Source organism: Dermochelys coriacea, chromosome 1 (assembly GCF_009764565.3).
Source record: "Dermochelys coriacea isolate rDerCor1 chromosome 1, rDerCor1.pri.v4, whole genome shotgun sequence".
In the NCBI taxonomy this organism is placed as follows: Eukaryota; Metazoa; Chordata; order Testudines; family Dermochelyidae; genus Dermochelys; species Dermochelys coriacea.
The window spans coordinates 292,333,182-292,361,129 of NC_050068.2; the positions used below are offsets into that span (position 1 = coordinate 292,333,182).

A 27,948-nucleotide genomic window follows, 5' to 3' on the forward strand; every position below is an offset into this window, starting at 1 on the left:
ACAGTGTCAGAAGCAGAGTGGTGAATTATAGCATAGCATTCAGCAAATGTATGCATAGAAGCTCGTGTTGAGGCTTTAAATATTTCAATGATAGGAACATTCTTAAGAAAGGCTGGAGGTGGAAACAGATTTCAGAGTGAGTTTGTATGTCAGTGGGTGCTTCGAGATTATGAGATCGGTAGCAGTTACTAATGCAGTCAGTTATCAAGCTAGAGAGCTTCTCTTTAGAGATTGCAACTTCTTTTGTTCTGTGATCAAGAATATCTGGAGGTCATCCTGAAATGTTTAGTCCTATCAAGGCCAGGGCCCTCTTGACATCAAGTGTGTGGAGCAATGCCTCCCTCCGATCCTGGTGAGGTTTATAGTGAAAGACAGGGAGGTGAATGGGCTGATTAATATGGAAATCAGAAGGTACCTTTGGAAAAACTTGGGGGATCGTCAAAATGTAACGTTGTCTCTGAAAAAATATGGAGTGTGTGCCATAAAAACCCCATTTCCCCTACTCAGCGAGCCAACGTGATGGCAATCAGAAATGCCACTTTCACTGACAAACAGAGTTGTGAGCAGGCAGCCATAGGTTCAAACAGTGGTCTTGTAAAGCATTTAAGAACCAAACTGAGGTTCTGAACTGTAGTAGGACATTTCACTGGCAGAAAAAGGTTGCACAGGCCTTTGAGGAACCTCATTGTCATTGGTTAGGCTTATATAGCGTAACCTTCTATTGGAGGGTGGCTGCCAGATGAATGCTAAGGAAACTCAGTGATAACCCTGAGGTCTGTAGTTCTAGAACGTAGTCCAGTACGTCTGGCAGCGATGCGGTTGTTGGTGCAATGTGTTTGAGATCGTACCAATAGGCAAATCTTGTCCATTTTTCTAAGTGCAGGGTATAGACTTTTCTGCTGTGCAGTAGCCCCCTTTTTACTTGCTGTGAACAGGCATTTTCTATGCCCATGAATCACGACCAGCCATGCTTTGAGGTGAAGGATTCTAAGACTGGGGTGAAGGATCTCCCCACTCCTCTAGGAGAGGAGAGGAGGAGCGGCATGAAGAGTAATTGGGGAGAACACTGTCATCTGTATCAGATAAGGAAACCATGTTTGTCAACTCTGGCCTTGTTCTTTTTTGAGTCGGACTTTGGATATTGGAGGAGTTGGGGGGAATGTATACAGAAGACCTAGCGACCACTGGAAGTGAAAGGCATTCCCCAGGGATTAATGATGCTAACTAGTTCTGGAGCAAAACTGTGTGCATTTCCTGTTTATTGCTGGGATGAAAAAGTCTGAGTACCCCATTGGTAGAATATGTGGTGAAGTATGGTTTAATCTATCTCCCACTCACGGTCTTGAGAGAAGTGCCTGTTGAGTCTGTCCACGGTCACCTGGTGAATTCCTGGAAGGTATTTTGTGATAAAAATCTGATTGCACGTACTCCAATTCCAAAGCTTTATAGCCTCAGCACAAGGGAGGGAGATCTTGCTCTTCCTTGCTGGTTTATATAAAACATTTATGACATGTTGTCAGTCATGACCTTTGTTTTTGCCTCTAATTAGTGGCAGGAAATTGGAGACATGCGCATCTGTCTTCTCTTGATACCAGATAAACCCCTTTTTGAAGACCCCAGACTCCATCTTGTAGCCCTGGCCTCCATTTTGAATAAGCAAGAGTCTCTCCACTATTAGATGAAAGCTGTAGGTTATGTAGTACTGAAACTGACAGGGGAGAAGTTGACAGGGAAAGCAGTGGTGAGATAACATTGACCATGAGGTTGGACACCTTCTGGGTACATTAGAGACAATGTTGCAAAGTGGCATGGACAACCTGCAACAAGGCAGTTGTTGATCATAAGACTAGGTATATTAGAAACTGTTACAAAATGGTAAGTAATGAGGTAATTTTGATCATGAACCAGATATGTTAAAATAAATGTTATAAGTGGTATGTGCTCTGGAGAGTTCTGACAAAAAGATGTTAGCAAAAGCAAGCAAAAGAACATGTCAATCAAGCCTGTCAGAAAAGGATATAAGAAGAGGTACAGAGGACATCAGTGTTCTGTTCGTTTGCTTTGCCTGTTCGGTACCATCTATTCAGTCCAGAAGAGGGAAAAGACCAGGAGCAGTTCGGTAAAGAGGGAAAAGACCAGGAGCAGGACAGCAGAAGATCAGAGAGGAATAATCTCAAGACTGTTACCAGAAACAGTCAGCGGCCTGTGAATGACTGACCACCATAAGCAGGGTGCAGTCCCTTAGCATCATGTCAAATTGTGTGGTAATATAGTTTTGGGGGGTGCTTTAGCCTGTTGTGTTGGGGATTTGTGTTTGCACCAATAAAAGGGTGACTTATTTTGAAAAGATACTTCCTGTGTCAATCATTTATTAAAAGTCTGTATCCATGTCCTCCAGGAATTGCTTTAGCCGCCCTGGAGATTCATACCTGATGGTTAATAGGTGGGTTGTTTTCAGGGAGCTTTTGGTAAACTCTGGAAGGGTCACTCGGTGAGCTACTGGGGGCATACCTAAATTCTGTTTCCAGTGTAACTGAATTCCAGGAGGAAGATATGCAGAGAAGTTTCTTGGGGCATCCACCTACCCTGAACTGTCTAGATACGCATGCCATCCCAACAGAGAAGCATCTGTCGTTATGACAGTCCCTGGGGGGAGTACAGACGAAGGGGACTCCCGCACACAAGTTGTGAGGATCTTTCCACCAACTTTACAGAACTGGATATGAAAAGCAACATGTTGAGACTGTCTGCTAAACGAATAAACCATCCTGAGCTACTCTTAAATGCATCGCATAAGATCATGTGTGATCTATAGAGCCCTACCAAATTCACGCCCATGAAAAAAGCATCACAGACTGTGAAATTTGGCCTTTGTGTGTGCTTTTACCCTATACTGGACAGATTTCAATGGGGGGGGAGGGGGAGACCAGCGTTTTGCAAAGTGGGGGTCTTGACCCAAAAGGGAGTTGCAAGGGGGGTCCAACAAGGTTATTTTAGGGGAATCGTGGTATTGCCACCCTTACTTCTGTGCTGCCTTCACAGCTGGGGGGCTGGAGAGCGGTGGCTGTTGGCTGGATGCCTAGCTCTGAAGGCAGGGCCCCGCCAGCAGCAGCGCAAAAGTAAGGGTGGCATGCCATCCTTACTTCTGTGCTGCTGCCTTCAGAGCTCGGTGGTCGGAGAGTGGCAGCTGTTGACTGAGAGCCCAGCTCTTCACGCAGAAGCAAGGGTGGCAATATCAAACCATGCCATCATTATTTCTGCGCTGTTGCTGACAGCGGTTCTGACTTCAGAGCTGGGATACTAGCCAGCAGCCGCCACTTTCCAGCTGCCCAGCTCCGAAGGCAGCACCGCCATTAGCAGCTGCACAGAAGTAAGGGTAGCAGTACCGCAACCCCCGCTACAATAACATTGCAACTCCCCCCCACCCCCCCCAACTCCTTTTTGGGTCAGGACCCCTACAATTACAACACAGTGAAATTTCAGACTTAAATACCTGAAATCATGAAATTTACGATTTTTAAAATCCTATGACTGTGAAAGTGACCAACATGGACTGTGAATTTGGTAGGGGCTTAGTGATCTATAATGAAAGTGTCAGGCACCGTATTCCCCAGTAGCCAGAGACAGTTCCTGACCAGGGTCTAAGGGCTGATCGGAATCTTACTGATTAAGTTTGAAGGGGACATAAACCTGTGCATTGGGAGGAAGGCTCTTTTGCACAGGGGTCAACGTGGATTTCAGATTGCTTAACTGCAGGCTCAGCTTCAGGAAGAGTTCTATGGCTTTGTACATTGCCTGAGAAGTCACCTCCCAGGAGTGTCCTTTCAGAAGGCAATCATCTAGGTAAGGCGACACCAAAATTGCATTCCTGCAGAGATGAGCCACTATTACTGACATGATCTTTGAAAAGACCTGTGGAGCATATGATAGGCCAAAATGGAGCACCCTGTACTGAAAATCATAGAAGTGTAGGACTGGAAGGGACCTCAATAGGTCATCTATTCCAGTTGCTGACGCTCAAGATAGGACTATGTAAAACTAGACCATTCCTAACAGGTGTTTGTCTAATCTGTTCTTAAACCTTCAATGACGGAGATTCCACAACCTCCCACGGCCATTTGTTCCAGTGCTTAACTACCCTGACACAAATTTTCCTAATGTCCAACCGAAACTGCCCTTGCTGCAATTTAAGCCCATTGCTTCTGGTCCTATCCTGAGGTCAAGGAGGAATTTTTTTCTCCCTCCTCCCTATAACAACCTTTTATGTACTTGAAAACAATTATGTCCCCCCCTCAGTCTTTTCTTTTCCACTAAACAAAACCAATTTTTTCAATCTTTCCTCATAGGTCATGTTTTCTAGACCTTTAATAATTTTTGTTGCTCTTCTGGACTTTCTCAAATTTGTCCACTTCTTTCCTGAAAGGCAGCTCCCAGAACTGGACACAATACTCTAGTTGCCGCCTCATCAGTGAGGAATAGAGTGAAAATTTCTTGTCTTGCTTACACTCCAGAATGAAGTTTGCTTTTTTGCAACAGTGTTACACTGTTGAGTCATATTTAGCTTGTGATCCAGTATAACCCCCAGGGTCCTTTTCTGCAGTACTCCTTCCTAGGTAGTCATTACCCATTTTGTGTGTGTGCAATTGATTGGTACTGGCCTATTGAAAAGCATAGGAATCATTTGTTGGATGGGTGGTTTTCAACGTGGAAATATGCATCCTGAAGGTCGAAGGCTGAGAACTAATTTCCTTGATCCAGTGATGGGATTATTGTTGCAAGTATCACCAATCTGAATTTTTGTGCCTTGACAAAGGTATTGAGTACTCTTAAATCTAGGCTGAATCTTCAACTGCCACTCTTTTCTGGGACCAGAAAACATCTGGAATAAAACCCCTTCCCCTCTGTGCTGTGTAGGAACTGGTTCTATAGCACCCAGGTGTAGAAGGGGGTCTATTTCCTGCCATAGCAGCTTCTCATGGAAGGGGGGTTGGCAGGGAGAAGAGGAAATATCCCTCAAACCCACTTGTCCATAGTGATGGACTCCCAAGCCCACTGGAAGTGGTAAAAGCGGTTTCCAAAAGGAGGAAGGCAGGTGAAATCTTGCACTTAGAGTGGAGCACCCATACAGACACTACTTGAAGAAGAACAGAGATTTTTTTGGGTCAAATTATATTCTTAAGTAAATTTTTTTCTACCATAATATATTGGCACGTTTGGTTTTTTTTTGTTTGTTTTTTAAACAGTACATACCGTGGAAGAGGACATTTGCCACTTAATCTTTCATCTTCTATGTAGCGATACAGTACATCCTGTGATCTTTTCAAGAGTACAGACAGTGCCATTCTAGAGATGTATCCTTCCTGAGGAGTTGTGACTTTATTACTGAATGAAAACTGAAGCAGTGTTTCAAAGCACATCTTAGAAAATTCTTCTCTCATTCGAATATCTATTTCTGCTTCTGTCAAAGTAAAATAATCTTTAATAGTGCAACAAGCGTGGTAAACATACCATATTTTTTAATTTCAATAGCTGCCTTAATTATACTTACAGTATTTAAAGTATTTACAAATACTGTAAAGCACACATTTTGAAAAAAGATAGCAGTACAGCCATTTTTAAATAGTACATAAAATTCAGAAACAGCTGCATATTTTCAATTAGTGTTTTAACTTAGCTATTAAGCTTTAATCTAAAAGCAATATCTAGTCAGTTACACCTCTTAGTTTTATCAAGGTCACTTAATTTCAAAGAACAAGATTTTTTTTTTTTTTTTATGGATCGCAATTGCCTGAAATTATTACCAGTACCTATTTTAACTTGCATTCTGGAGACCAAAGTGAGTGGGAAGTGGAGGAAGACAGTTTAAACAAACAAACAAACACACTCACTCACTCACTGCCTAGGTAAGTACAAAGACAAGAGTGCATCCTTAAAAAAAGATATTTGCCCCAAAATGCAGAAATATTACCAGAAAGTTGCAAACAAAATACTATGCATTCTTCATAGCATGAAAGTTATCCCATAGATTAAGAAATTACAGTATTTGAGATCACCTCTGTGGGCTGGAAACTTATTCATGATATTGGTGAATAAGTAATACATGCAGTTTAAAATCTTTGGTAAAATCAGTATTGTAATATGCACATTTTAATTTGCCTTCCACAGGATTTTTACACTGGTTATTATATCTTTTGTTTATAATTCAGGTAACATACCCGTAAATGAGGATGACTGAGAATGTATTGAACCTTTATTAAGCATAGTCATTATCTGACCAACAAATTCCTTGGGAATAAAATTAGCATATGGCAGTATCTCTGTGCTGATGAGCTGCACCACCTAAAACAAATGAAATACATTTAAAATTTGTTTTCTAGGAAAAATTCAGTGATTAAAATTACAACTAACACTTAGAAAACATATATAAACTTAAAGAAATAGAACAAGATACAGAAAGTTATAGTCTGGATGCATTCATTAAATGAAACAAAACAATGTTCAAATAAAGTATGAATAATGGTCATGCTCAGTGAAACTTGAGAAGCAACATCTTTTATATATACTATGCTTACTGCTGTAAAATTGCTAATACAGAATGGCTAAACTCTTCAAAAATAGGATCTTAAAATTAGGCTTCTAAATTCATATTTTAGGCATCTGCCTGATCTTCTGAAGGGCAGATCACTCAGTAGATCCCATTGCTGAAATGTTTACTTCAAACTGAATTTAGAGTTAGGTGCCATGCCCATCAGTAGATCTGTTTTACTGCACACTAGATCTAGGTCAGTGGCTCTCAACGTTTCCAGACTACTGTACCCCTTTTCAGGAGTCTATTGTCTTGCATACCCCCAAGTTTCACCTCACTTAAAAACTACTTGCTTACAAAATCTGACAAAAATATATTGGTATCATAGCACACTATTACTGAAAAATTGCTTACTTTCTCATTTTTATCATCTAATTATAAAATAAATCAATTAGAATGCAAGTATTTCACTTGTATTTCAGTGTATAGTATATAGAGCAGTATAAACCAGTCATTGTCTGTATGAAATTTTAGTTTGTACTAACTTTGCTAATGCTTTTTATGTAATCTGTTATAAAACTAAGCAAATATCTAAATGAGTTGATATGTCCCCTGCAAGACTTCTGTGTAGGTTGAGAACCACTCATCTAGGCCACTACAGGGGACCCTGCTTCCATTATTAATCCTGAGCTCTGTATATCCTGGCTGCAGTCCTTGGGAGATAACTGAAGCTAAAGCATATAATTATCACTGCCCTTCAATCTAGAACTCTTAACTCAGCCCTGGTGTGAAAAGTGACCAGTCTCTCTTCATTCAAATGTCTCTTCCTTCTCCAAGGCTTTTCCAATGTTAACCCAACCAAATACTGTAACTGCAGTACTGTCTGATAACCTGCCTGAGGTCATCAAGGACTCTATGTGTCGGAGTTGCTTCATTCAGATTTAAAGTTTCTGGAGCAAGGACCATATCTTCCTGTTCCTTCTTTCTTTGTTTTTTTCTAGAGGTGAACACAGTCACTGCTTAAATAAATCAGGATTACTGAATGCGTACAATCTCTTGGCTAATCAAGTGTTGCTTCACTCTTAAGAAAGGTTTCAGAGTAGCAGCCGTGTTAGTCTGTATTCGCAAAAAGAAAAGGAGTACTTGTGGCACCTTAGAGACTAACACATTTATTTGAGCATAAGCTTTTGTGAACTACAGCTCACTTCATCGGATGCATTTGGTGGAAAATACAGTGGGGAGATTTATATACACACACAGAGAACATGAAACAATGGGTTTTATCATACACACTGTAAGGAGAGTGATCACTTAAGATAAGCCATCACGAGCAGCGGGGGGGGAAAGGAGGAAAAGCTTTCAGGGTGACAAGCAAGGTAGGCAATTTCCAGCAGTTAACAAGAACATCTGAGGAACAGAGGGGGGTAGGGTGGGTGGGAGCAGTTCTGTGGTGATCTAGAATCCTATTTTCGACATCTCCGACTCAAGGAATATTTCCAACACACCTCTGACCAACATATTAACCCACAGACACCTTCCTACCAAAACTACAAAAAGAAGGATTCTGGGTGGACTCCTCCTGAAGGTCGAAACAACAGACTGGACTTCTACATAGAGTGCTTCCACCGACGTCCACGGGCTGCAATTGTGGAAAAGCAGCATCACTTGCCCCATAACCTCAGCGGTGCAGAACACAATGCCATCCACAGCCTCAGAAACAACTCTGACATCATAATCAAAAAGGCTGACAAAGGAGGTGCTGTCGTCATCATGAATAGGTCGGAATATGAACAAGAGGCTACTAGGCAGCTCTCCAACACCACTTTCTACAAGCCATTACCCTCTGATCCCACTGAGAGTTACCAAAAAACTACAGCATTTGCTCAAGAAACTCCCTGAAAAAGCACAAGAACAAATCCGCACAGATACACCCCTAGAACCCCGACCTGGGGTATTCTATCTGCTACCCAAGATCCATAAACCTGGAAATGCTGGACGCCCCATCATCTCAGGCATTGGCACCCTGACAGCAGGATTGTCTGGCTATGTCGACTCCCTCCTCAGGCCCTATGTTACCAGCACTCCCAGCTATCTTCGAGACACCACTGACTTCCTGAGGAAACTACAATTCATTGGTGATCTTCCTAAAAACACCATCCTAGCCACTATGGATGTAGAAGCCCTCTACACCAACATTCCACACAAAGATGGACTACAAGCCGTCAGGAACAGTATCCCCGATACTGTCACGGCTAACCTGGTGGCAGAACTTTGTAACTTTGTCCTCACCCATAACTATTTCACATTTGGGGACAATGTATACCTTCAAATCAGCGGCACTGCGATGGGTACCCGCATGGCCCCACAGTATGCCAACATTTTTATGGCTGACTTAGAACAACGCTTCCTCAGCTCTCGTCCCCTAATGCCCCTACTCTACTTGCGCTACATTGATGACATCTTCATCATCTGGACCCATGGAAAAGAAGCCCTTGAGGAATTCCACCAGGATTTCAACAATTTCCATTCCACCATCAACCTCAGCATGGACCAGTCCACAAAAGAGATCCACTTCCTGGACACTACGGTGCTAATACGCGATGGTCACATAAACACCACCCTATATCGGAAACCTACTGACCGCTATTCCTACCTACATGCCTCTAGCTTTCATCCACATCATACCACACGATCCATTGTCTACAGCCAAGCTCTACGACATAACCGCATTTGCTCCAACCCCTCAGACAGAGACAAACACCTACAAGATCTCTATCATGCATTCTTACAACTACAATACCCACCTGCTGAAGTGAAGAAACCGATTGACAGAGCCAGAAGAGTACCCAGAAGTCAACTACTACAGGACAGGCCCAACAAAGAAAATAACAGAACGCCACTAGCCATCTCCTTCAGCCCCCAACTAAAACCTCTCCAACGCATCATCAAGGATCTACAACCTATCCTGAAGGACGACCCATCACTCTCACAGATCTTGGGAGACAGGCCAGTCCTTGCTTACAGACAGCCCCCCAACCTGAAGCAAATACTCACCAGCAACCACACACCACACAACAGAACCACTAACTCAGGAACCTATCCTTGTAACAAAGCCCGTTGCCAACTCTGTCCACATATCTATTCGGGGGACACCATCATAGGGCCTAATCACATCAGACACACTATCAGAGGCTCATTCACCTGCGCATCTACCAATGTGATATATGCCATCATGTGCCAGTAATGCCCCTCTGCCATGTACATTGGTCAAACTGGACAGTCTCTACGTAAAAGAATATATGGACACAAATCAGACGTCAAGAATTATAACATTCAAAAACCAGTCGGAGAACACTTCAATCTGAAGGCTTATGCTCAAATAAATTTGTTAGTCTCTAAGGTGCCACAAGTACTCTTAAGAAAGTGCAACATGAGGCATTCACTTTAGGCCAGGTTGTGAACATGTTACTCTCAAATGGTAAGCAGCTACTTGTGCGAGTAACAGTTCACAAGTGGGAGTAAGGGATTCACAGTGTGGTCCTCTATGAGTGTTTGATAAGGACTATTTATGAATACAGAAATACTTCTATTTAACAATTATGGGACAGATTGTGCCATTAAAGTATGACCTTGAGTATGGGACTGGATGGAGCTGCACCTTCTCAGAGAAACCTAATGAGACTTTTTAATTCAGGACAGCAGGAGGCTTCAGTGAACTGTGGAGAATTGCAGCGATTATACCATCCCTTGGAAAGGAGTACTTGTGGCACCTTAGAGACTAAAATTTATTAGAGCATAAGCTTTCGTGAGCTACAGCTCACTTCATTGGATGCATTTGGTGGAAAAAACAGAGGGGAGATTGATATACACACATAGAGAACATGAAACAATGGGTTTATCATACACACTGTAAGGAGAGTGATCACTTAAGATAAGCCATCACCAGCAGCTCTGTTTTTTCCACCAAATGCATCCGATGAAGTGAGCTGTAGCTCACGAAAGCTTATGCTCTAATAAATTTGTTAGTCTCTAAGGTGCCACAAGTACTCCTTTTCTTTTTGCGAATACAGACTAACACGGCTGCTACTCTGAAACCATCCCTTGGGAGGCTGCCACATGCATTACCTCTAAACAGAACCAGATAATGTGTGGGAGGCAGAGATATGTCCCACTTCCTCCCCATTCCTTGGGGTTGTCTTGTACCCCAGTTGATACCAACAAAGAACTCCTTGTGCACGACTTCCCACCACTATGCACACCCCAAAAGACAGCCACAGTCTGGACCCATGTTTTTGTTTTTTTTTACCTTTTTTACTGATCAAAAAAGTTGCAGCTAAGTCAGTAAAATTCAACAACCACCACAGTTTTATCCAGATGTTAATTTATGACAGTTACCTATGAGTCTGAACATTCCTAGTTAGTTTATATATAAGGTAATACAAAAACACTCTAGTCTCCTCACCTCAACATCAATACTCTCGTTTCTCTGAAACTCTTGAATAGAAAGATTATCTGGAGGTATACTAAAAAGAAACATGAAAATATTATGTTATACTTTTAAAGTGAGTAGAATCTTCTGGAAATTGTAAAGATAAAGAGACAGAAGCATGCACAGTATGAAAATAATAAATATTGATATACATAAAGCCAGTACTGTATATGACAGAGACTAATTAATATTTTAGAATACAAACCTTACAGCATAAGAATAAATAAAACAAGCTAAAAAGGACCGAGGGAAAAAACATTATATTAAAAATGTAAGAAACCATAATAAAGTGTTACAAAAACAGTTGATTATTGACTTTAAATAGTAATCATGTCATTTACAGTATGATTTTGATATGTACTTTGTTTCATTAGCTATTGCACGTGTTTGTAATCATCTGTATTAGTGTTTTTTAAAACAGCACTTCAATTAAAAAATATCAGAAATTTGCGAAGATAAAGACTGTAGTACAGGAGTAATTTATCAGTGTGTCAACAGGTTCATTTCTGTTCATGTCATAATAGCAACCATGAAAAGGTAGGGGACCACTGTAAACCCTTTACAAAGATTCCACAGACACATCGCAGTGGATCAAACATATTTTACCATTGTTGCTTATCCTCTCTGGACACACGGTTATGGTATTTTTGTCATTTTTATTTTTAAAAAACCTTAAAAAGCACTTATTTTGAATTTTACATGATTTTCCCACATGTCTACCAGATTTTTGTAATTGGTACAATATTCTCCCCTCTTTTAAAAAAAAACAGAAACACACAATTTGAACTACCAAATGTTCATTTTCTCTCATTCCTGTTTACCAAGAGTGCATCCATCACTGAATTTTACCCCATAAAAATATTTGGGCTTGTTCCATATTTTAAATCATGATGCTGACATGAAACTGAAGTATTGTGGGTGTTTCACAAACAATTAATTCTGTATTATTTCATGTTTTCTCCTCTACGATGTTACATTACTTTTGTAATGCATGTGCCCTTCGTTTATGAAGCTGAGAGCTTCTGTAAGTTTCAAAACAGTTGGCACAATCTTTTTGTCCTGTCAGTAGACGCACCCAATCCTCATATTTTAATTTACATTTTTTATGTAATTTATTGTCTAGGGACTCCTATAGTTAAGTGTGCCTAATGCTGTGCATTGTAAGACACTCGTTTTAGTTGCTTATAACTTTGCCAAGCTTTAACCATTCAGTAAAAATGATTCCGCAATTTCTGAGGACAAAGTTAGGGGAAAATATGTTTTTTTGCCAGTGTTAAAATTCTTACAATCATTTCACTGAGAAATTCTAGGATCTCCATGCTTTAGAGTAGAGACGAAGGTGGGCACAGGGGTCCCTTTGGGGTCAGGGTAATGTACTTTGCTTCTCCTGTGAAAATTCACTCAAATATGGCCAATTTATAACCCTATGCAAACGGAAGCCTCTCAGAATTTGGCAGCTAGATTCTCCAAACATTCTGTCTGCACTGAACATGTTCCAGTCCCACATATCTCCTTTATGCCAACCACATTGTTCATACTCAATTCCAAGGCTTCAGGACTTTCCCTGCAATTGCTCATCCTGTCTGCTGGGGGCCACTGTGATTCCTGACACTAAAACTGAAAGGAAAGAGACTCTCTCTCCTTTGCTCTCAGTGCTTCCCATGCTAGCAGCCAAGCAGCATAGAGGAGGAGAAGAAAAACACCTTACTTGAATGCAGAGGGGATGAGGAGCAGAACAGACAAGCGTAGGTTGGAGTTGGATAAAAGTCGAGAAAGGGGGGCCAAGTCCAAAAGGGCATAGGCTTCAGGGAAGAAAACAACAGAAGGGTCTGTGACCACTATACTCCCCTCCAGAAAGCCCAAGTCTTAACATTCATTTGCTGTCTAGAAAATTCTTGTAAAACCCACTGCAAACTGTGTACCCTATCCCCAGCTTGTGACTGTCTAAATGGAGGATAAAAACCTACTACTACTACCAGTTACTCCATTAGCTCAACCAGTTAAGATCTGTGCTATGGATATAAAGGTTCACAACAACGCAAATAGAAATTCTTTTCCTGGCTTGTTTTTAAAAACAATTTAGACCAAAGATCCCCAAATTGTGGGGCACCCCCCCAGAGCTGCAGATGAATGTTTGGGAGGGTGCAGGGGGCCCTGGCCAGCCCCCATGGGAAGCAGGGAGGTCTGCTCTGCCCCTGGCTCCACTCCCAGCCCTGCTCTGGCTCCGCTCCCAGCCCCAGACTTGCTCCCAATTGTGGCCCTGCTATGGCTTCCATTCCCAGCCCCACCCCCAGCTGGGGCCCCAGTTTTGGCTCCTTTACCCAGTCTGCTCCTGGCCCTGGCTGCCATGGGGGGCATGACCATGAAAAGTTAGGGGACCACTGATCTAGATACTACAAACAATATCTATCTGCCTCACAGGAATATTGTGAAGCTAAATTAAATAATATTTGTGAAACACTCAGCTACTGTGGTAATGGGTGCCATAAAAAAAGGAATAAGAAAATTTAAAATTCTGTATTTGCTGCAAGTGTTGGGTGCCGTGCAGTAAGCCAGCACAGGACCCACACACCAAATGCTGAGGATATAAAGATATTGATTAGCCACCTGTTCAATGAGCACTACTCTTTGTGTACACTGAATGGGGAAGATATCTATGCAATAACTGTAGTAATGATGTAATTAAAGGTTGTATCACAATGCATACATATAGGGGAGGCTGAATTAAAGGCTGTAAAACCAACCTTAATTCTGGCATGTCCCCACTTTTGAGTGCTTGATTTTTCAACCTCAGTGTTCTTTTGATGTAGTTTTTTTGTATGTTGTTATAGTCTATGTACACTTGCACACATTTTTTCTGTTTTGAATATTACTTCATATAATGGTTTAAGCTGCTTCCAAAAAAGTCTCTAAGAATTACTGTGATGCAGTAATACACCAGCATGCTACTCACAGCTCTCTTGGTGCAAATTAAAGTTTAACTTAAAGGAATAATATATTGACTCTTAAAAGTTCAGAATGATTTTGGCTTATTAGAAAAAACAATGTAGTTGTCTCTCTCTAAATTTCCATTGTAAAGAAAGCAATCCTTATTGCTTGGAGGATGTTATGTTCTATGACAGAGAAATTAACGTTTCATCTTTTCATTGGCCTGAGCTCTTCTGACACCAACAACTGCCAACCATACAACCTTGAATATACTTTAGTTTCTTCTCTCCTACCTAGGTTTCATTTCAAAAAAAAAAAATCTACCCATATCCAGCCCCACAGGTAGACTGCAAATCTACCCCAACTCAAGAGACAAAGGGTAAAGTCACAGATCCCAAGGCCAGACCATTGTGATCATCTAATTTGATTTCCTAAATGACACAGGCCACAGGACTTGCCTGCATTAATTCCTGCTTCAAGTCCAATGGTTGTGGTTGAAGTAGAGTACATCTTTCAGAAAAACATTCAATCTTGACTTAATTTCCAGTGATGGAAAATCCATCACAATTCGTGTTAAGTTGTTCCAATGTTTATACAATTGCACCTTCTTTCTAGTAGGAATTTGTGTAGCTTCAACTTCTAGCCATTGGATCTTATTACACCTTTGTTTAATAAACTGAAGAACCCTTACTTATCAAATTTATGTTCCCCTTGTAGGAACTTACAGATTGTGATCAAATCACTCCTTCACCTTATTGGTAAACTAAATAGACTGAACTCCTTGAGTCTTTCATTGAAAGGCACATTGTCCAATCTTTTGATCATTCTTGTGTCTCTTCTCTTCTTTTGTATGCGTCACAAGTCAGTATCTAGATTGTTCAGCATCTAACTGCTCCATCACTGAAGGCTGCAAAGTGTTGCAATCCAAATCTAATGTTTTAATTTTGGAACTCTTCCACCACATTTAATTATCTGCATCTCTAAGCCAAATTTTGGCACTATGGCGGGCTTGGATTCTAAGTGCCTCTTCTCTGAACCCTCTCTAATTTTTCAACAGCGTTCCTGAAGTGTGGACACCAGAACTGGACACACGAGTACTTGTACCGATGCCAAATACAGATGTAATATAATCTCCCTACTCCTATTCCCCTGTTTATACATGCAAGGTCACATTAGTACTTTTAGCCTGGAATCTCATGTTCAGCTGATTACCCACCATGACCCCAAAGTTTTCTTCAGAGTTGCTCCCTCCCAGGATTGAGTGCCCCATCATGTAAGTATGACCTACATTATTTGTTCCTAGATGAATGACCCTACATTTGGCCATACTGAAACACATATGGTTTGCTTAAACCCAGTTTACTAAGGGATCCAGGTCATTCAGTATCAGTGACCTGTCTTCATTATGTACCACTCCCCAAATCTTTGGGTCATCTACAAACTATCAGTAGAAGTTTAGTATTTTATTTCAGATCACTCATAAAACTATTAAAAATAGTACAGGGCCAAGACCCAATCCCTATTGGACTCTATTAGAAACATACCTGCTCAGCGATAACCCCACATTTACAATTATATTGTGAGACCTATTAGTCAGTCAGATTTTAATCAATTTAATATGTGCCATGTTGAATTGTATCGCTCTGGTTTCTTCATCAAAACATTTTGTGGTATCAAGTCAAACGCCTTACAGAAATCAAAGTACATTAAATCAACATTATTATTATTATCAACTAAATTTGTAATTTCATCAAAAATATGAATATAGTTTGAAAAGATCTGTTTTCCATAATCCCATGTTGATTGACTTTAGTTACCCTCTTTTAATCTTTAAACTGAGTCCCATATCAGCCATTCTATTTTCCCCAGGATCATTGTCAAACTAGAAGTTCTATTATTATTTGGTGATCTCATTTATCTTTTTAAAAGAACGGTACTACATTAGATTTATTCCCGTCCTCTGCCACCTTCCCAGTGTTCTAAGCCTTACTAAAAATCAACACTAATGGTTCAGAAAGTTCCTCAATCATCTCTTTGTAAACTGCTGGATGAAAGTTATCCAGACCTGCTGATTTAAAAGTGTCTATCTTTAGTAGCTACTGCTGGAGTTAAAAGTATTTCCTCATCATGATCATCATCTGATATGAATACATCATTTAACTTTTTCCCAAATACAGAACAGAAATTTTTATTGAATGCTTATGCCTTTTTTGCATTATTGACAGTTGTTCCATTAATGGATAATATCATTGTTGAGGTTCCTTTTATTCCTGTTATACATAACCTTATTGTCCTTAACTTTGCTGGCCAGAGATTTCTCTGTTTTTGCATCTAGTTTATAGAAAGGGAAAAGACAAATCATGGCAGCCAATCCAGTTGTTTGCCAAGAGGAGAAAGAGCAATTGAAGGAGCACACAAAGGAATCCTGGATGTTTGATTCAAGGCTGAGAAAAAAGGTAGTGAATCAGGGAACAGAATTAGTTTTAGTGTAGACATAGCCTAACTGATTACAAAATCATAATTAAGTGGCAAGATCACCTTAACTGGTTAAAAGAAAAACAGTTCCATTTGCATCCACACAGCAACTTTTCTACCATCACCACTATGCTTTACATGGCAACACCTACCACCCCACTTAGATGTGCTAACATCACTGGACTCTGGGAAAATCTGGGCAACTATCTGTTCTATGCTATTGCAATTTTGCAAAGAAAGAAAGCAAGTCTCCCACCATTGCCAGTATTAGTTCAGTTTTACTGGTGTTAGCAACAAAATTAACCCTCAGTGTTTATAAACCAGCATTTATAAACCAGCATTTGAAGTACCATGTTGATTAGAAGTACTATAAGCAGGCTTAGAAGAAACAATGTTTAAAATGTTGGCTTCCACTATTACTAACACTAATGAAGCTCAAACAGTGTTAACTACATTCAGTGGAAACTTTTCAAAAAACTGTCTTAATATAGACAAGGTTATAACACCTCAGGGAGGTGTAGAAGCCCAGAGGCCATGCACCAGCACTATGTGGGACAATGCACTCCAGGATATTTTAATAATCCTACACTACACTCCAACAAGGTATAGCAAATTTCAAGATAATCCATGTAAGCATATGGATTTTAGAATACTAAGAAGAGTCAATCTTTAAGCAGGAATAGTTTCCCGACCTTAGCTAGAGCAGAGCTGGCACTCCACTATAATATTATATGAAATTAGGAGAATGGGGAGATCAGCAGCATAGCAGGGTCAGAGTGGTGTGAAATGGCCCATTCATCTCAATGAGATGTTTGCAGCTGAAAGAAAATACGCAGTGGAGATGAATGCAGCCTGAAATAGCAGCTCTGACAACTGCTCCATTCATGACAGTGGGTGTTCCTATCCCTCCCCTCCAGTGTTGGAGAGAGTTTCTGATATGTGACAAGTATACCCATTCTCAATTCCTCATCCCAGTCATCTCACAGCAGTTGGTTCTTGGTGCATGCTCCGAGCATGCTTGTTCCAAGCTGCCCATCCAGATCCTGGCTCACATGGAGAGCGGTAGGGAGAATGGCTTAGGCCCCCTTAGAGGAGAAAGGTCCCATCTCATGTGATGGGAGGAGTAGGGAGAGGAGCTCATATCCACCCAGAAAGGTAAATCCCCTCCAAAACCTACCTCACATGAGGGGTGTGTGTATGTGATTGGATTCCATAGGTGAGTACAAGCCCTAAGGTTGCCAATTTTGGTTGGATGTATTCCTGGAGATTTCTTCACATGACATAATCTTTAATTAAAGATGATTCTTTAATTCCTGGAGACTCCAGGCCAATCCTGGAGGGTCGGCAACCCTAACAACCCCCCCCAGATCATAGCACACACACACGGGAATGGGGGAGCAGGGGCTCAGACACCACGGGGGAGCAGGGACCACCCAGAACCTGGCTCACATGAGAGGGGCCAGATACCCATGGACAGGCAAAGCCCCCCATACCCAGCTCTCATAATGGGGGAGTGGGGCGCAGGAAGAGGGGCTCAGAATCCTCTAGAGGGGCAAGGGAGTTCCAGATCCCAGCACATACACAGGAAGGGAGAATGTCTGGTGCCCCGTCCCTGTTCTCCCCCAGACCTCCTACTCAGCCCCATGTCCCCTTCTCAATGTCCCACCTCCAATCCCCTCAATCCCTCAGACCTCCACTACCATCTATCCCTCTCCCCTAAGCCCCCCTCAATGCAGCTACAAATCCATCTCACCTCTATTCCTTTCACACCCTAAAATACCCCTCCCCTACCAGCAAGCCTTCACATCTTTATTTTATTTTTGATTACATTCCCCACAAATAAAAACTCCTCACAGAGATGGATTTTAGCAATATGCCTTCCAGACTTTCCCAGATTTCAGCCTGAAGTAGGATTTAAACAGTCACTGGCTGGGTGAGTTCAGGATCGAAGTCTTACTGCTTATCCCCCAAGCTATAATCCAGCTGCTGTGATAGCTTTCCACCTACAAATCCTCTCAACCTTGCTCTCTGCACATTCTCAGTCTGATTTGTTGGTGCTAGATCCTTATTCAAGAGACTAACTGGAGAACCAAACTCTTTTGCTAGTAATGTTCTGAATTTTGTTACCTCACAGGGCTAGAGGGTCCCCACGCACTCTTTGGGAGTAACCACAGTACGAGGACCAGAGTCATGATTTGATCTCTAAGTACGTACGTATACAAGAGAAGCGTCAAAAAGAGGACAGGTACACCTCTTCCCTGACATAACGCGGTCCTCAGGAGCCAAAAAATCTTAATGCGTTATAAGTGAAATTGTGTTATATCGAACTTGCTTTGGCCTCGAGCATTTCCGTTATTAATAGTCACTTCCTGCCCCCTCAGAACCTCCGACCCATCCTACCCCCCCCGCTCCCTGTCCCCTGACTGCCCCGACTCCTATGCCTGCCCCCTGACATGCCCCCGGGACTCCCATGCCCTATCTAATGCTCCCGTTCCCCTTACCGCCCCGTCCCCAGAACATCCGAACCATCCAATCCCCCCTGCTCCCTGACTGCCCCCTGAGACCCTCTGCCCCTTATCCAAGCCCTTAGCCCCGGCCCGGCACCCTTAACACGCCGCTTAGAACAGCGTGTCGGAGCCAGACGCGCTGATCCGCTGGAGCGCGCAGCCTCACCCCCCAGAGTACTACTTTACCATGTTATATCGGGTCGCGTTATATCGGGGTAGAGGTGTATTTAGAAATTTGGTCACCATTTTGAGTACAATTCAAAAGAGGACTTCCCATGCAAAAAGCCAGAATCTTTAAATATTGACCTGTTCCTGAACCAGAAATGGACAACATCGTATGTAACATTTTTTTTGTAACTTTGCAATAATGAAAAGTTTTTAAAAATCTATTTATTTCAAAAGGCTGTCTCTTGGGAACCCACTGACCAAAAGACCCCAAAATTGGATCACTACCCATATCCCATTCAGCACATCAAATTTCAAGACAAGCTGAGTAACTGGATAGATTTTTTTTTTTTTTTTTTTAAACGAGTACTAACAACAGTTGTCCTTTAAACACAAAGGGCTTCTCAACTGCTGGCACTAGAGCTCCACTATAACAAATAATAGAATGGCAGCTGTTACAGGATTGATGCAAATACACTTCTTCCTGCTTGAACTGTGCCAAAAGCATCACTGTTATATATATTCATTCCTTATAAACTTCTTAACTGGGAGTTTATAAATTCGCTATAGTAAGAACTGCATGATGAATCAATTTTTTTATTAAATGGCTAAGACAACTTTTAAACCCCAAACTCTTCAGAAAAGATCACATCTTTCAGAACATATGACTTATTGCAACAGCCAATTCAAATCTCATACTACATAAGTAAAACTTTTCCTATTCTTTGCAACTTATAACCAATAACTTATAACCAACTTCCCTTTACTGTCAGTCATGTGCACAATGAAGGAAGCACGTACCTCTATAGTAGGGGTTGGCAACCTTTTAGAAGTGGTGTGCCGAGTCTTCATTTATTTACTTTAATTTAAGGTTTCACGTGCCAATACTACATTTTAAAGTTTTTCAGAAGTCTGTCTCTATAAGTCTATATATTATATAACTAAACTATTGTATACAAACAAGGTTTTCAAAATGTTTAAGAAGCTTCATTTAAAATTAAATTAAAATGCTGAACTTACACTGCCGGCCCACTCAGCCCGCTGCCGGTCTGGGGTTACATTCACCTAGGCTGACAGCGGGCTGAACGGGGCTTGCGACTGGGACCCTGGCTGGCAAGGGGCCGGCAGCCAGAACCCCAGACCGGCAGCGGGCTGAGCGAGGCCGGCGGCCAGGACCCCAGACTAGCAGTGGGCTGAGCAGCTCAGCCCGCTGCCAGTCTGGGGTTTCGTCCGCCGGCTCCTGCCAGCCAGGGTCCCGGCTGCCGGCCCCAGTCAGCCTGCTGCCGGTCTGGGGTCCCGGCCCTGTCCACACAGAGTAGGTACCTACTTTCTCCCTGGTTCTGGCTCATTCTCTTCCTGTCTCTGCACTGAGATGAGGGTAGGAGTCCACTGAGAACAGGGCTGGGGGTGAAGGAGCAGGGTGGGGGTTGGGGTGCAGGGTCTGGCCAGGAGGTAGAATGAGGGAGGGGGCTCGGGGTTGGGGAAGGAGGTTTGGGTAGCTCCCATTTGGTGCGAAGGGTGCAGGTGGGAATGGGGGTGTGTGTGCAGGAGCTCCCGTTTGGTGCTCAGGGTGGTGATGGGGATGTGGATATGGGGGTGCAAGAGTCAGGGCATGGGGTTGGGGTGTGGGGGGTGCAGGGGTCAGGGCAGAGGGCTGCGGGTGCTCCCAGCCCCCTGCCCTGAGCGGCTCACGACGGGGCTGGAGGGGATATGCCCTGATTCCACCCCCTTCCCCAACGTCCCCGGAGCAGAGAGCGTGCTGCGGTTCCGCTTTTCCCTCTCCCCCTCCCCCGCAAGGGCTGTCAGCTGATCAGCCGCTGGGAGGGAGAGAAGGAGGGGCAGGAACCCTGCATGCTGGGGGAAGAGGTGGGGGAAGAGGAAGCTTGCCTGCCCTGCAAGGAGAGAGCGGTGGGCAGAGAAGAGTGGGCCGGGCCGGGCAGGATTTTTAATTGCACGCTGCTGTCTGCGGCAGACAGCAGCGTGCCATTAAAAATTGGCATGTGTGCCATAGGTTACTGACCCCTGCTCTATAGTATATCATACCATGAGGTATGTGTTCAAGAAATGAGTACTAACACGGCTGCTACTCAAACCTAAGAATATCCAACTGGCACTCCATCAAGATGAAAGGTAAAATCTAATAGGAAATCTAAGGATCTTATTGCAAATCTCTGGAAAGTAAACCTTAACCCCTAACAAAAGAGTAAAGATTAAATTTAATACATCCTGCAGTATGGGGCACATTTTCTTGGCTACAGGTGAACTGAACACTTTTAATGACACAGGTGAGGAAAACATGATCAATTCCTGTTTGTGGTGTACGACTTGCCTTAGAAAACTAGCAATGAAAGGAGTTGATTCGTGATACAGCATCAAATGGATCGCCATGTTGGGCATCACAAATGAAAAATTAAAACTAAATCACAAAATGCCCTCAAACCTGCTGCTTTGACTTATTTTTTTTCTTTAAAAATTCCCACCTAGAAAGACCTATTTCTAAAGGATACAAAAATCACTGTCTTCACACAACACACAGCAATGTAAGCAAAATAAGATTCAACTGACTGTGGTATGGTTTTCTTCTATTTTTTTTTTTTAAACCAGTATTCCCAATTGCCACGCATCTTTGAGGGAAAATAATGCTGTATCAGGTTATATTGACAGTTGATGAAGAAAGATTATTTAGGGGAAAAAAAGAACAGAAAGCAGTATATGGAGAAGAGAATTAAGCCCTCTGAGTTTACTAAAAGGAGTATATGAAACTTCTCTTGAACAATAAATAAATCCATCTCTTGAGTTTTAGGTTAACAAAATTGCTTCTGAGAACTATAAATGAAGCAGCTGGAAGAGGGAAGGGGATTCTGAAATACCAAATTGGGTATCTATGGGTTTATTTGAGAATGTGAAAAAGAAAACTGTGACTAATAAAAGATACGCTGACAAAAGTATTAACGAGGAAATAAGCAACAACAACAAAATTTTTCGTGTGTCTATTCTCTAATGCTAGAAGACTAAGTAGTAAGCAGGCTGAGCTAGAAGTTTTCATTATTGAACAAAATTATGATTTAGCTGGCTTTACGAAGATACGGGATATGACACAACTTGATCAATGTAGAAGGGAAAAAAAAAAAAGAAGGCAGAGTAGCCTGGCATATCAAAAATACATACACAGAAATATGGAGGAATGAACAGCAAAAAACCCCTAAACAAAATGAATGAGATATACACAGTAGAACCTCAGAGTTATGAACAGTAGAGTTAAAATCTGACTGGTCAACTTCACACCTTATTTGGAACTGGAAGTATGCCATCAGGTAGCAGCAGAGACCAAAAAAAATCAGTACAGTACTGTGTTAAACGTACACTACTAAAAAAGTGATGTTTAAAAAAAAGATTTGACAAAGTAAGGAGACTTTCTGTGCTTGTTTAATTTAAATTAAGATGGTTAAAAGCAACATTTTTCTTCTGCATAGTAAAGTTTCAAAGCTGTATTAAGTCAATCTTCAGTTATAAACTTTGAAAGAACCACCACAATGTTTTGTTCAGAGTTGCGAACATTTCAGAGTTACGAACAAACTCCATTCCGAAGGTTTTTGTAACTCTGAGGTTCTACTGTACCTATCACCACCTAAATCAGTGAGTAAGGTAGAAGAGGCATTCATGGAGCATGTACACTATAGTTCTGTTGTCATTCTGTGGGGGTTAGAGATCTGGAATGTGTCCTTGGGGTTCAAAAGCGTACCAAAGATCATCTGGCTACTGCAGCATACCAAAAAGCAGAACTGAATACTATAATTAACCATTATTTTAAACTAGGACAAATTTAATATAACACAAATAGAATCTGCACAAAGTTGCATTTAAAAAAATGCATAGTACTATAGGAGCCAGATTCTCTGGTCTGCCAAGTCTACTTTTGCACTTCTCTCACAATAATGCAAAGACGACTTAAAATGGCCAGAGATGATCAGTGGAGAATCCCTCGTGTGGGAACTCTCCACCAGTTCTATCTCCCTTGCCAGTCATCTCCCTCACTTGGTAGTAGAGGAGAGGTAGAGGTCAGCAGCATTGGGGGGGGGGAGGGCAGGGAAGAAGGAGGAAAGAGTGAGGGGGAGCCAGAGTGAGAGAGGACCTCTGCAATGCTTGATCCTCTTCTGGATAATGACAAGTTAGAACTGCAGGGGAGCCTGTCTGACTTGTGCTAGGGCTCTGGATCAGGGAGCTGAAATCAGCTCCCTCATGGCACCCCACACCACAGTTTCAGGGGAGAATTAGGGGAGGATGGAGAACTTGCCCTTACAGAATACAGCTGTGTAGCTTAAGCTCCAGTACCGGGTTTTAGGAAAGTATTTAGGAGGTTGAGAAGAGGTTTACCTGTCCAGTCAGTCTTCTACTGGTAGTGATATATTCCAAGAGCAAACCTGACACGACGATAGTGACAGGCAACTGTGGGGATGTACACACAGTATACTCAGAAACTTTTCTCCAGTGGGATATATACGACCTGATGACCAGGACCTATCTGGAACTCCATCATATTCATTGATCTGATTAACTTCTTGACATCTAACACAACTGGACCTTCATACTTTACTTTTCATGATAAATAATATGAACTATCCACCTAAGAATATTTCTGCTTCTGGTACTGGTTCTAACAGAAATTTCTTCTACCATGACCTTGGTAGTGAGGTCTTGGATGTCAGAGGATAAAGAGCAGATGAGGTAGAGAATGTAACATCAGGATGCATCTCTCTTGTTCACTAGCTCCAGTACTCATGCTGACAACAAATGGTATCAACTGTCCAAAAAATGAGAGTCCCTGTCTCCCAGAGGATTTCTGGTTGGAAAACAGATCCTGATGAATTTATGCTGTATATTTTGGTTTACAGGAGAATGTGATTACAGTTTCAAGATTAAGCTCTTGAAATGGACTCTAAGAAGAGTATTTTCTCACAACATTGCAAGGAAATATGAAAGCAATATCTGCTTAAGTAAAATTTAAATTCATTCTCATCTTGACTGTTGTGAGCAAGGAACACTTGGGGTTTTTTTTGTTTTTTTTTTTTTTGTTTTTTTTGTTTTTTTTTTTTTTGCAGTGTTACCTGTCTATCGCTGAAGAATAGATCTCCTGTGAACTGTGGCGTTTCAGTGATTTTGAGGTAAATTAAGCACAATATGGAGGCTCTAGCAAAACATGCAGAAGCTAAGGAAGTTCTGAGGGTAACTGAGGATGCCTTAAGTCTTGGGAATGATTTCTATCTTCCATTTATAAGAGCATAAAAAGAGACAAGATCAGAGACAGAAGGAGCTACATCATGGAGGGCCCTGAAGGTGAGAATGAGTTAGAATATCAGGGTTGGAAGGGATCTCAGGAGGTCATCTAGTCCAACCCCTGCTCAAAGCAGGACCAATCCCCAACTACATCATTCCAGCCAGGATTTGTCAAGCCTGACCTTAAAAAAAAAAAAAAAAAAAAAATCCATCACCTCCCTAGGTAACCTATTCCCAGTGCTTTACCACCCTCCTAGTGAAAAAGCTTTTCCTAATATCCAACCTAAACCTCCCCCACTGCAGCTTGAGACCATTACTCCTTGTTCTGTCATCTGGTACCACTGAGAACAGTCTAGATCCATCTTCTTTAGAACCCCCTTTCAGGAAGTTGAAAGCAGCTATCAAATCCCCCCTGGTTCTTCTCTTCTGCAGAGTAAATAATCCCAGTTCCCTCAGCCTCTCCTCTCAGGTTGTCTGTATTTGATTCACAGAGCAATATGCTGACAGTAAAGGAATTTTAAGAGGGGTTGAATATGTTCATAGCACTGATCAAAATGGATTTACACAGTAAGTTTTGGACTTGTAGGTTTATGCATTCAGGGACAAACAAATTACAAGTATGATATTCCAGTACCTATCTTGAATTGGTCATCCTTTCTGCTTGGAGTTTTTGAGTAATTTATCAAGTTTGTTTTAACCTGGCTCTTTAATTTTTTACAATTAATATGTATTCCTCAAGGTAGCATTCTATGTAAATGTATACTTTCTTTCACCCAGTCCTCTCCCACAATCTCACTGGATTAAGTTTATTAAGAGGAAGTTTTTGTTAGGCGTATAGTAAGACAAAATAAACTGATTGTTTAAAGCTGACTCAAATTACTTATCCCAGGAATGAGTCCTACCAGAGATAGCAGAAGGAGATGCAACCATAAAAGTTGTCTAAACTATGTTTTCTCAACAAGAGACAACCCAATAATTTAGTGTCAAAACACATTAAAATCTTGATTGGCAATATAAGTACTTTTACTCTTTCTGGAAAATCATTAGAAGAATATTTCAAGTCTAACTTATTTAATAAAATTTCTCTGAAATGGAAGCATAGGAAGCAGGATAATTATCTTGTGACCATATTAAGGGAAGCCCAAAATCACACATTAAGGAAAAGTTTTTCACTAAAAGATGAGTATCAAACATGGAATTTGTCCCTCTGGCTCTACTTATGGCCAACTGCTGTTGATTATCACTAAAGATGGCTGCAGAAGGAAAGAGGGAGTGTCATGCTTTTCATGAGCTGTCATTTTATACACGACTATTCTACTCTCTTATCAATGAATCTGCTGCTGAAATCACCTTTGCACAAGTCACACTTGTTTTTGAGAGATAAATATATAGATATAAAATATTCTATTCTGGATTATAAATCTTATATTCTAGATTTTTAACAAATCGTGAACAAAATTAAGTATACTTTGCAGCTATTTTATTAATTTCGGACCTAAAGAAAAAATCATGAACACTAAAGGTTTTCAAGTGAAAAGCAAGCAGTACAATTTTTAATATTCATAACTCATGAAGAGTGTAGAAGAAAAGCATAACAATGGAACTCCTAACAAAAATAATTAATTAAATAAAAATCTTACAGTAACATGATGTTCAAATTAACAACAAAAAGTCTTTGAGTTCTAACAAAGTGGAAAAATCCAACAGGTCTGAATACACATTAATAGTTCTGCATAAGGACTAAGTGTCTACTGGGGTTTGCATGAAGATCAATGGGCAAATACGAAAAGTTGTACCCTGTCTTTCAAACACAGTTTAGTTTAATACAGCGAGTAATACCTAATATCTGAACTCCCTTTTTTCCAACAAAGGATATTGGTTACTTTTTAATGTAAGTTCTTTAATTTGTATATTTATGCTTTAAAACACTTCCACCTAGCAAAAATATGATTAAATATAAGACTGTTTCCACTGGACTCCATGTTTTGCGTGAGCACACACCAAATTATATTGTCTACCATAAAGACCAGTTTAGTAAAGTAGTAAAACATTTATAAACATTTTTCCACAACTTTATTTTTAAAGTTGCATTTACCTTTTGGTGAATAAAAAGTCTTCAAATGTGTTGGCTAGTTCTGGCCACATACTGTCAAATTTTCCAGAAGAGGCATGCTGCCTTGCAACTGGCAGTCCAATAGAAAGAACTTTAAGAAGAGAAGATACTGCTAGTTTCCACGTGCTTTCAGAGGGGCAGGCATACTTCAAGCTCAGAGGTATCCTCAGTGTCTGTGAAGAGAAAGTTCAAAGCTTTATACTTCCTTGAGGAAATGTAAGATCCAGATAAATCTATGGTAAAGAAAATCTCTGCAGGAGATCTCTAAAGATATGTTACACAAAAAATAGTACATTTCCCTCCATTTTCTAGTGGGACTTGGGATGTTCTCTTCTAAATGACAGGTTTCAGAGTAGCAGCCATGTTAGTCTGTATTCGCAAAAAGAAAAGGAGTACTTGTGGCACCTTAGAGACTAACAAATTTATTAGAGCATAAGCTTTCAGTGAGCTGTAGCTCACGAAAGCTTATGCTCTAATAAATTTGTTAGTCTCTAAGGTGCCACAAGTACTCCTTTTCTCTTCTAAATGTGATCATTAGATTACTGATTGTATGCCAGAGGGCTAAAGCACAGATCTGATTAACCAAATAAAGGTTAGAAGCGTTAAGAGTTAATCCATTAGCAATTACATTGGAAAATTACCTGCTAATTTTCTTTTTCTAGATGACAGGTTTCAGAGTAGCAGCCGTGTTAGTCTGTATTCGCAAAAAGAAAAGCAGTACTTGTGGCACCTTAGAGACTAACAAATTTATTAGAGCATAAGCTTTCGTGAGCTACAGCTCACTTCCGATGAAGTGAGCTGTGGCTCACGAAAGCTTATGCTCTAATAAATTTGTTTGTCTCTAAGGTGCCACAAGTACTGCTTTTCTTTTTCTAGATAACATCCATCATCTCTGCTAATCCTGACAAATTGGTTCCGTTCCCTCTGCAAATAAATTGGGGGTAGTTCATCACTATGAGGGGGCTCTGGAGAGGTTGGCCCTGTCTACCTTGGAAGAACTGCTCTGGCAGCTTCCCAAGTTGTGATAAACATCAATTTGAAGAAAAGGCCATAAGGAATTCAAACTTCTTGCAAAATGTAAAAAAAAAAAATGAACTATATATCATCCATGTGAAGCATCTGGTCATTATTAAAAATAAGAGGAGACAACTTAAAAAGACCAACAAACTGTTCAAGGTGGAACAGAGATGTCATCCTGAAAAACAAAATTAGCAGGGATAAGATTTTCCATTCTCTGTCATGCTACCTTTGCTAATCCCAATGACTGGGAATGTAGCAAGTAATTACATAATTTAAGAAGGAACAGATAGAGAGGAGTTGGAAGACTGGAAGGTGAGAGAAGAGCTACCAAGTAAACAGGAAGTTGTTTTAGAGACCATCAAGTAGAGCACCACTCTGCCACAGAATGCAGATGTGGAATCCTGAAGTCAGCAGTGCCTTGCAAACAGAGAGAGAGAGATAACACTGCTGC

At 41.2% G+C, this 27,948-nt stretch overlaps 1 protein-coding gene across 7 annotated transcripts in view; it reads right to left on the minus strand.

Moving 5' to 3' along the window:
• The window catches only part of MON2 (MON2 homolog, regulator of endosome-to-Golgi trafficking), a 164,407-nt gene that overhangs the window by 12,257 nt on the left and 124,202 nt on the right, over positions 1 to 27,948 (minus strand). For all 7 annotated transcript variants that reach the window (XR_006274838.1, XM_043494107.1, XM_038396881.2 and 4 more), the window contains 4 exons: positions 26,460 to 26,650; positions 10,989 to 11,049; positions 6,216 to 6,339; positions 5,251 to 5,458 (listed from right to left, as the gene is read on the minus strand). Coding sequence is in view for 6 of the 7 variants with exons in the window: in XM_043494107.1 (XP_043350042.1) it covers positions 5,251 to 5,458; positions 6,216 to 6,339; positions 10,989 to 11,049; positions 26,460 to 26,650 (584 nt within the window). In the remaining variant the exon portion in view is untranslated. The remainder of the gene's footprint in view (positions 1 to 5,250; positions 5,459 to 6,215; positions 6,340 to 10,988; positions 11,050 to 26,459; positions 26,651 to 27,948) is intronic.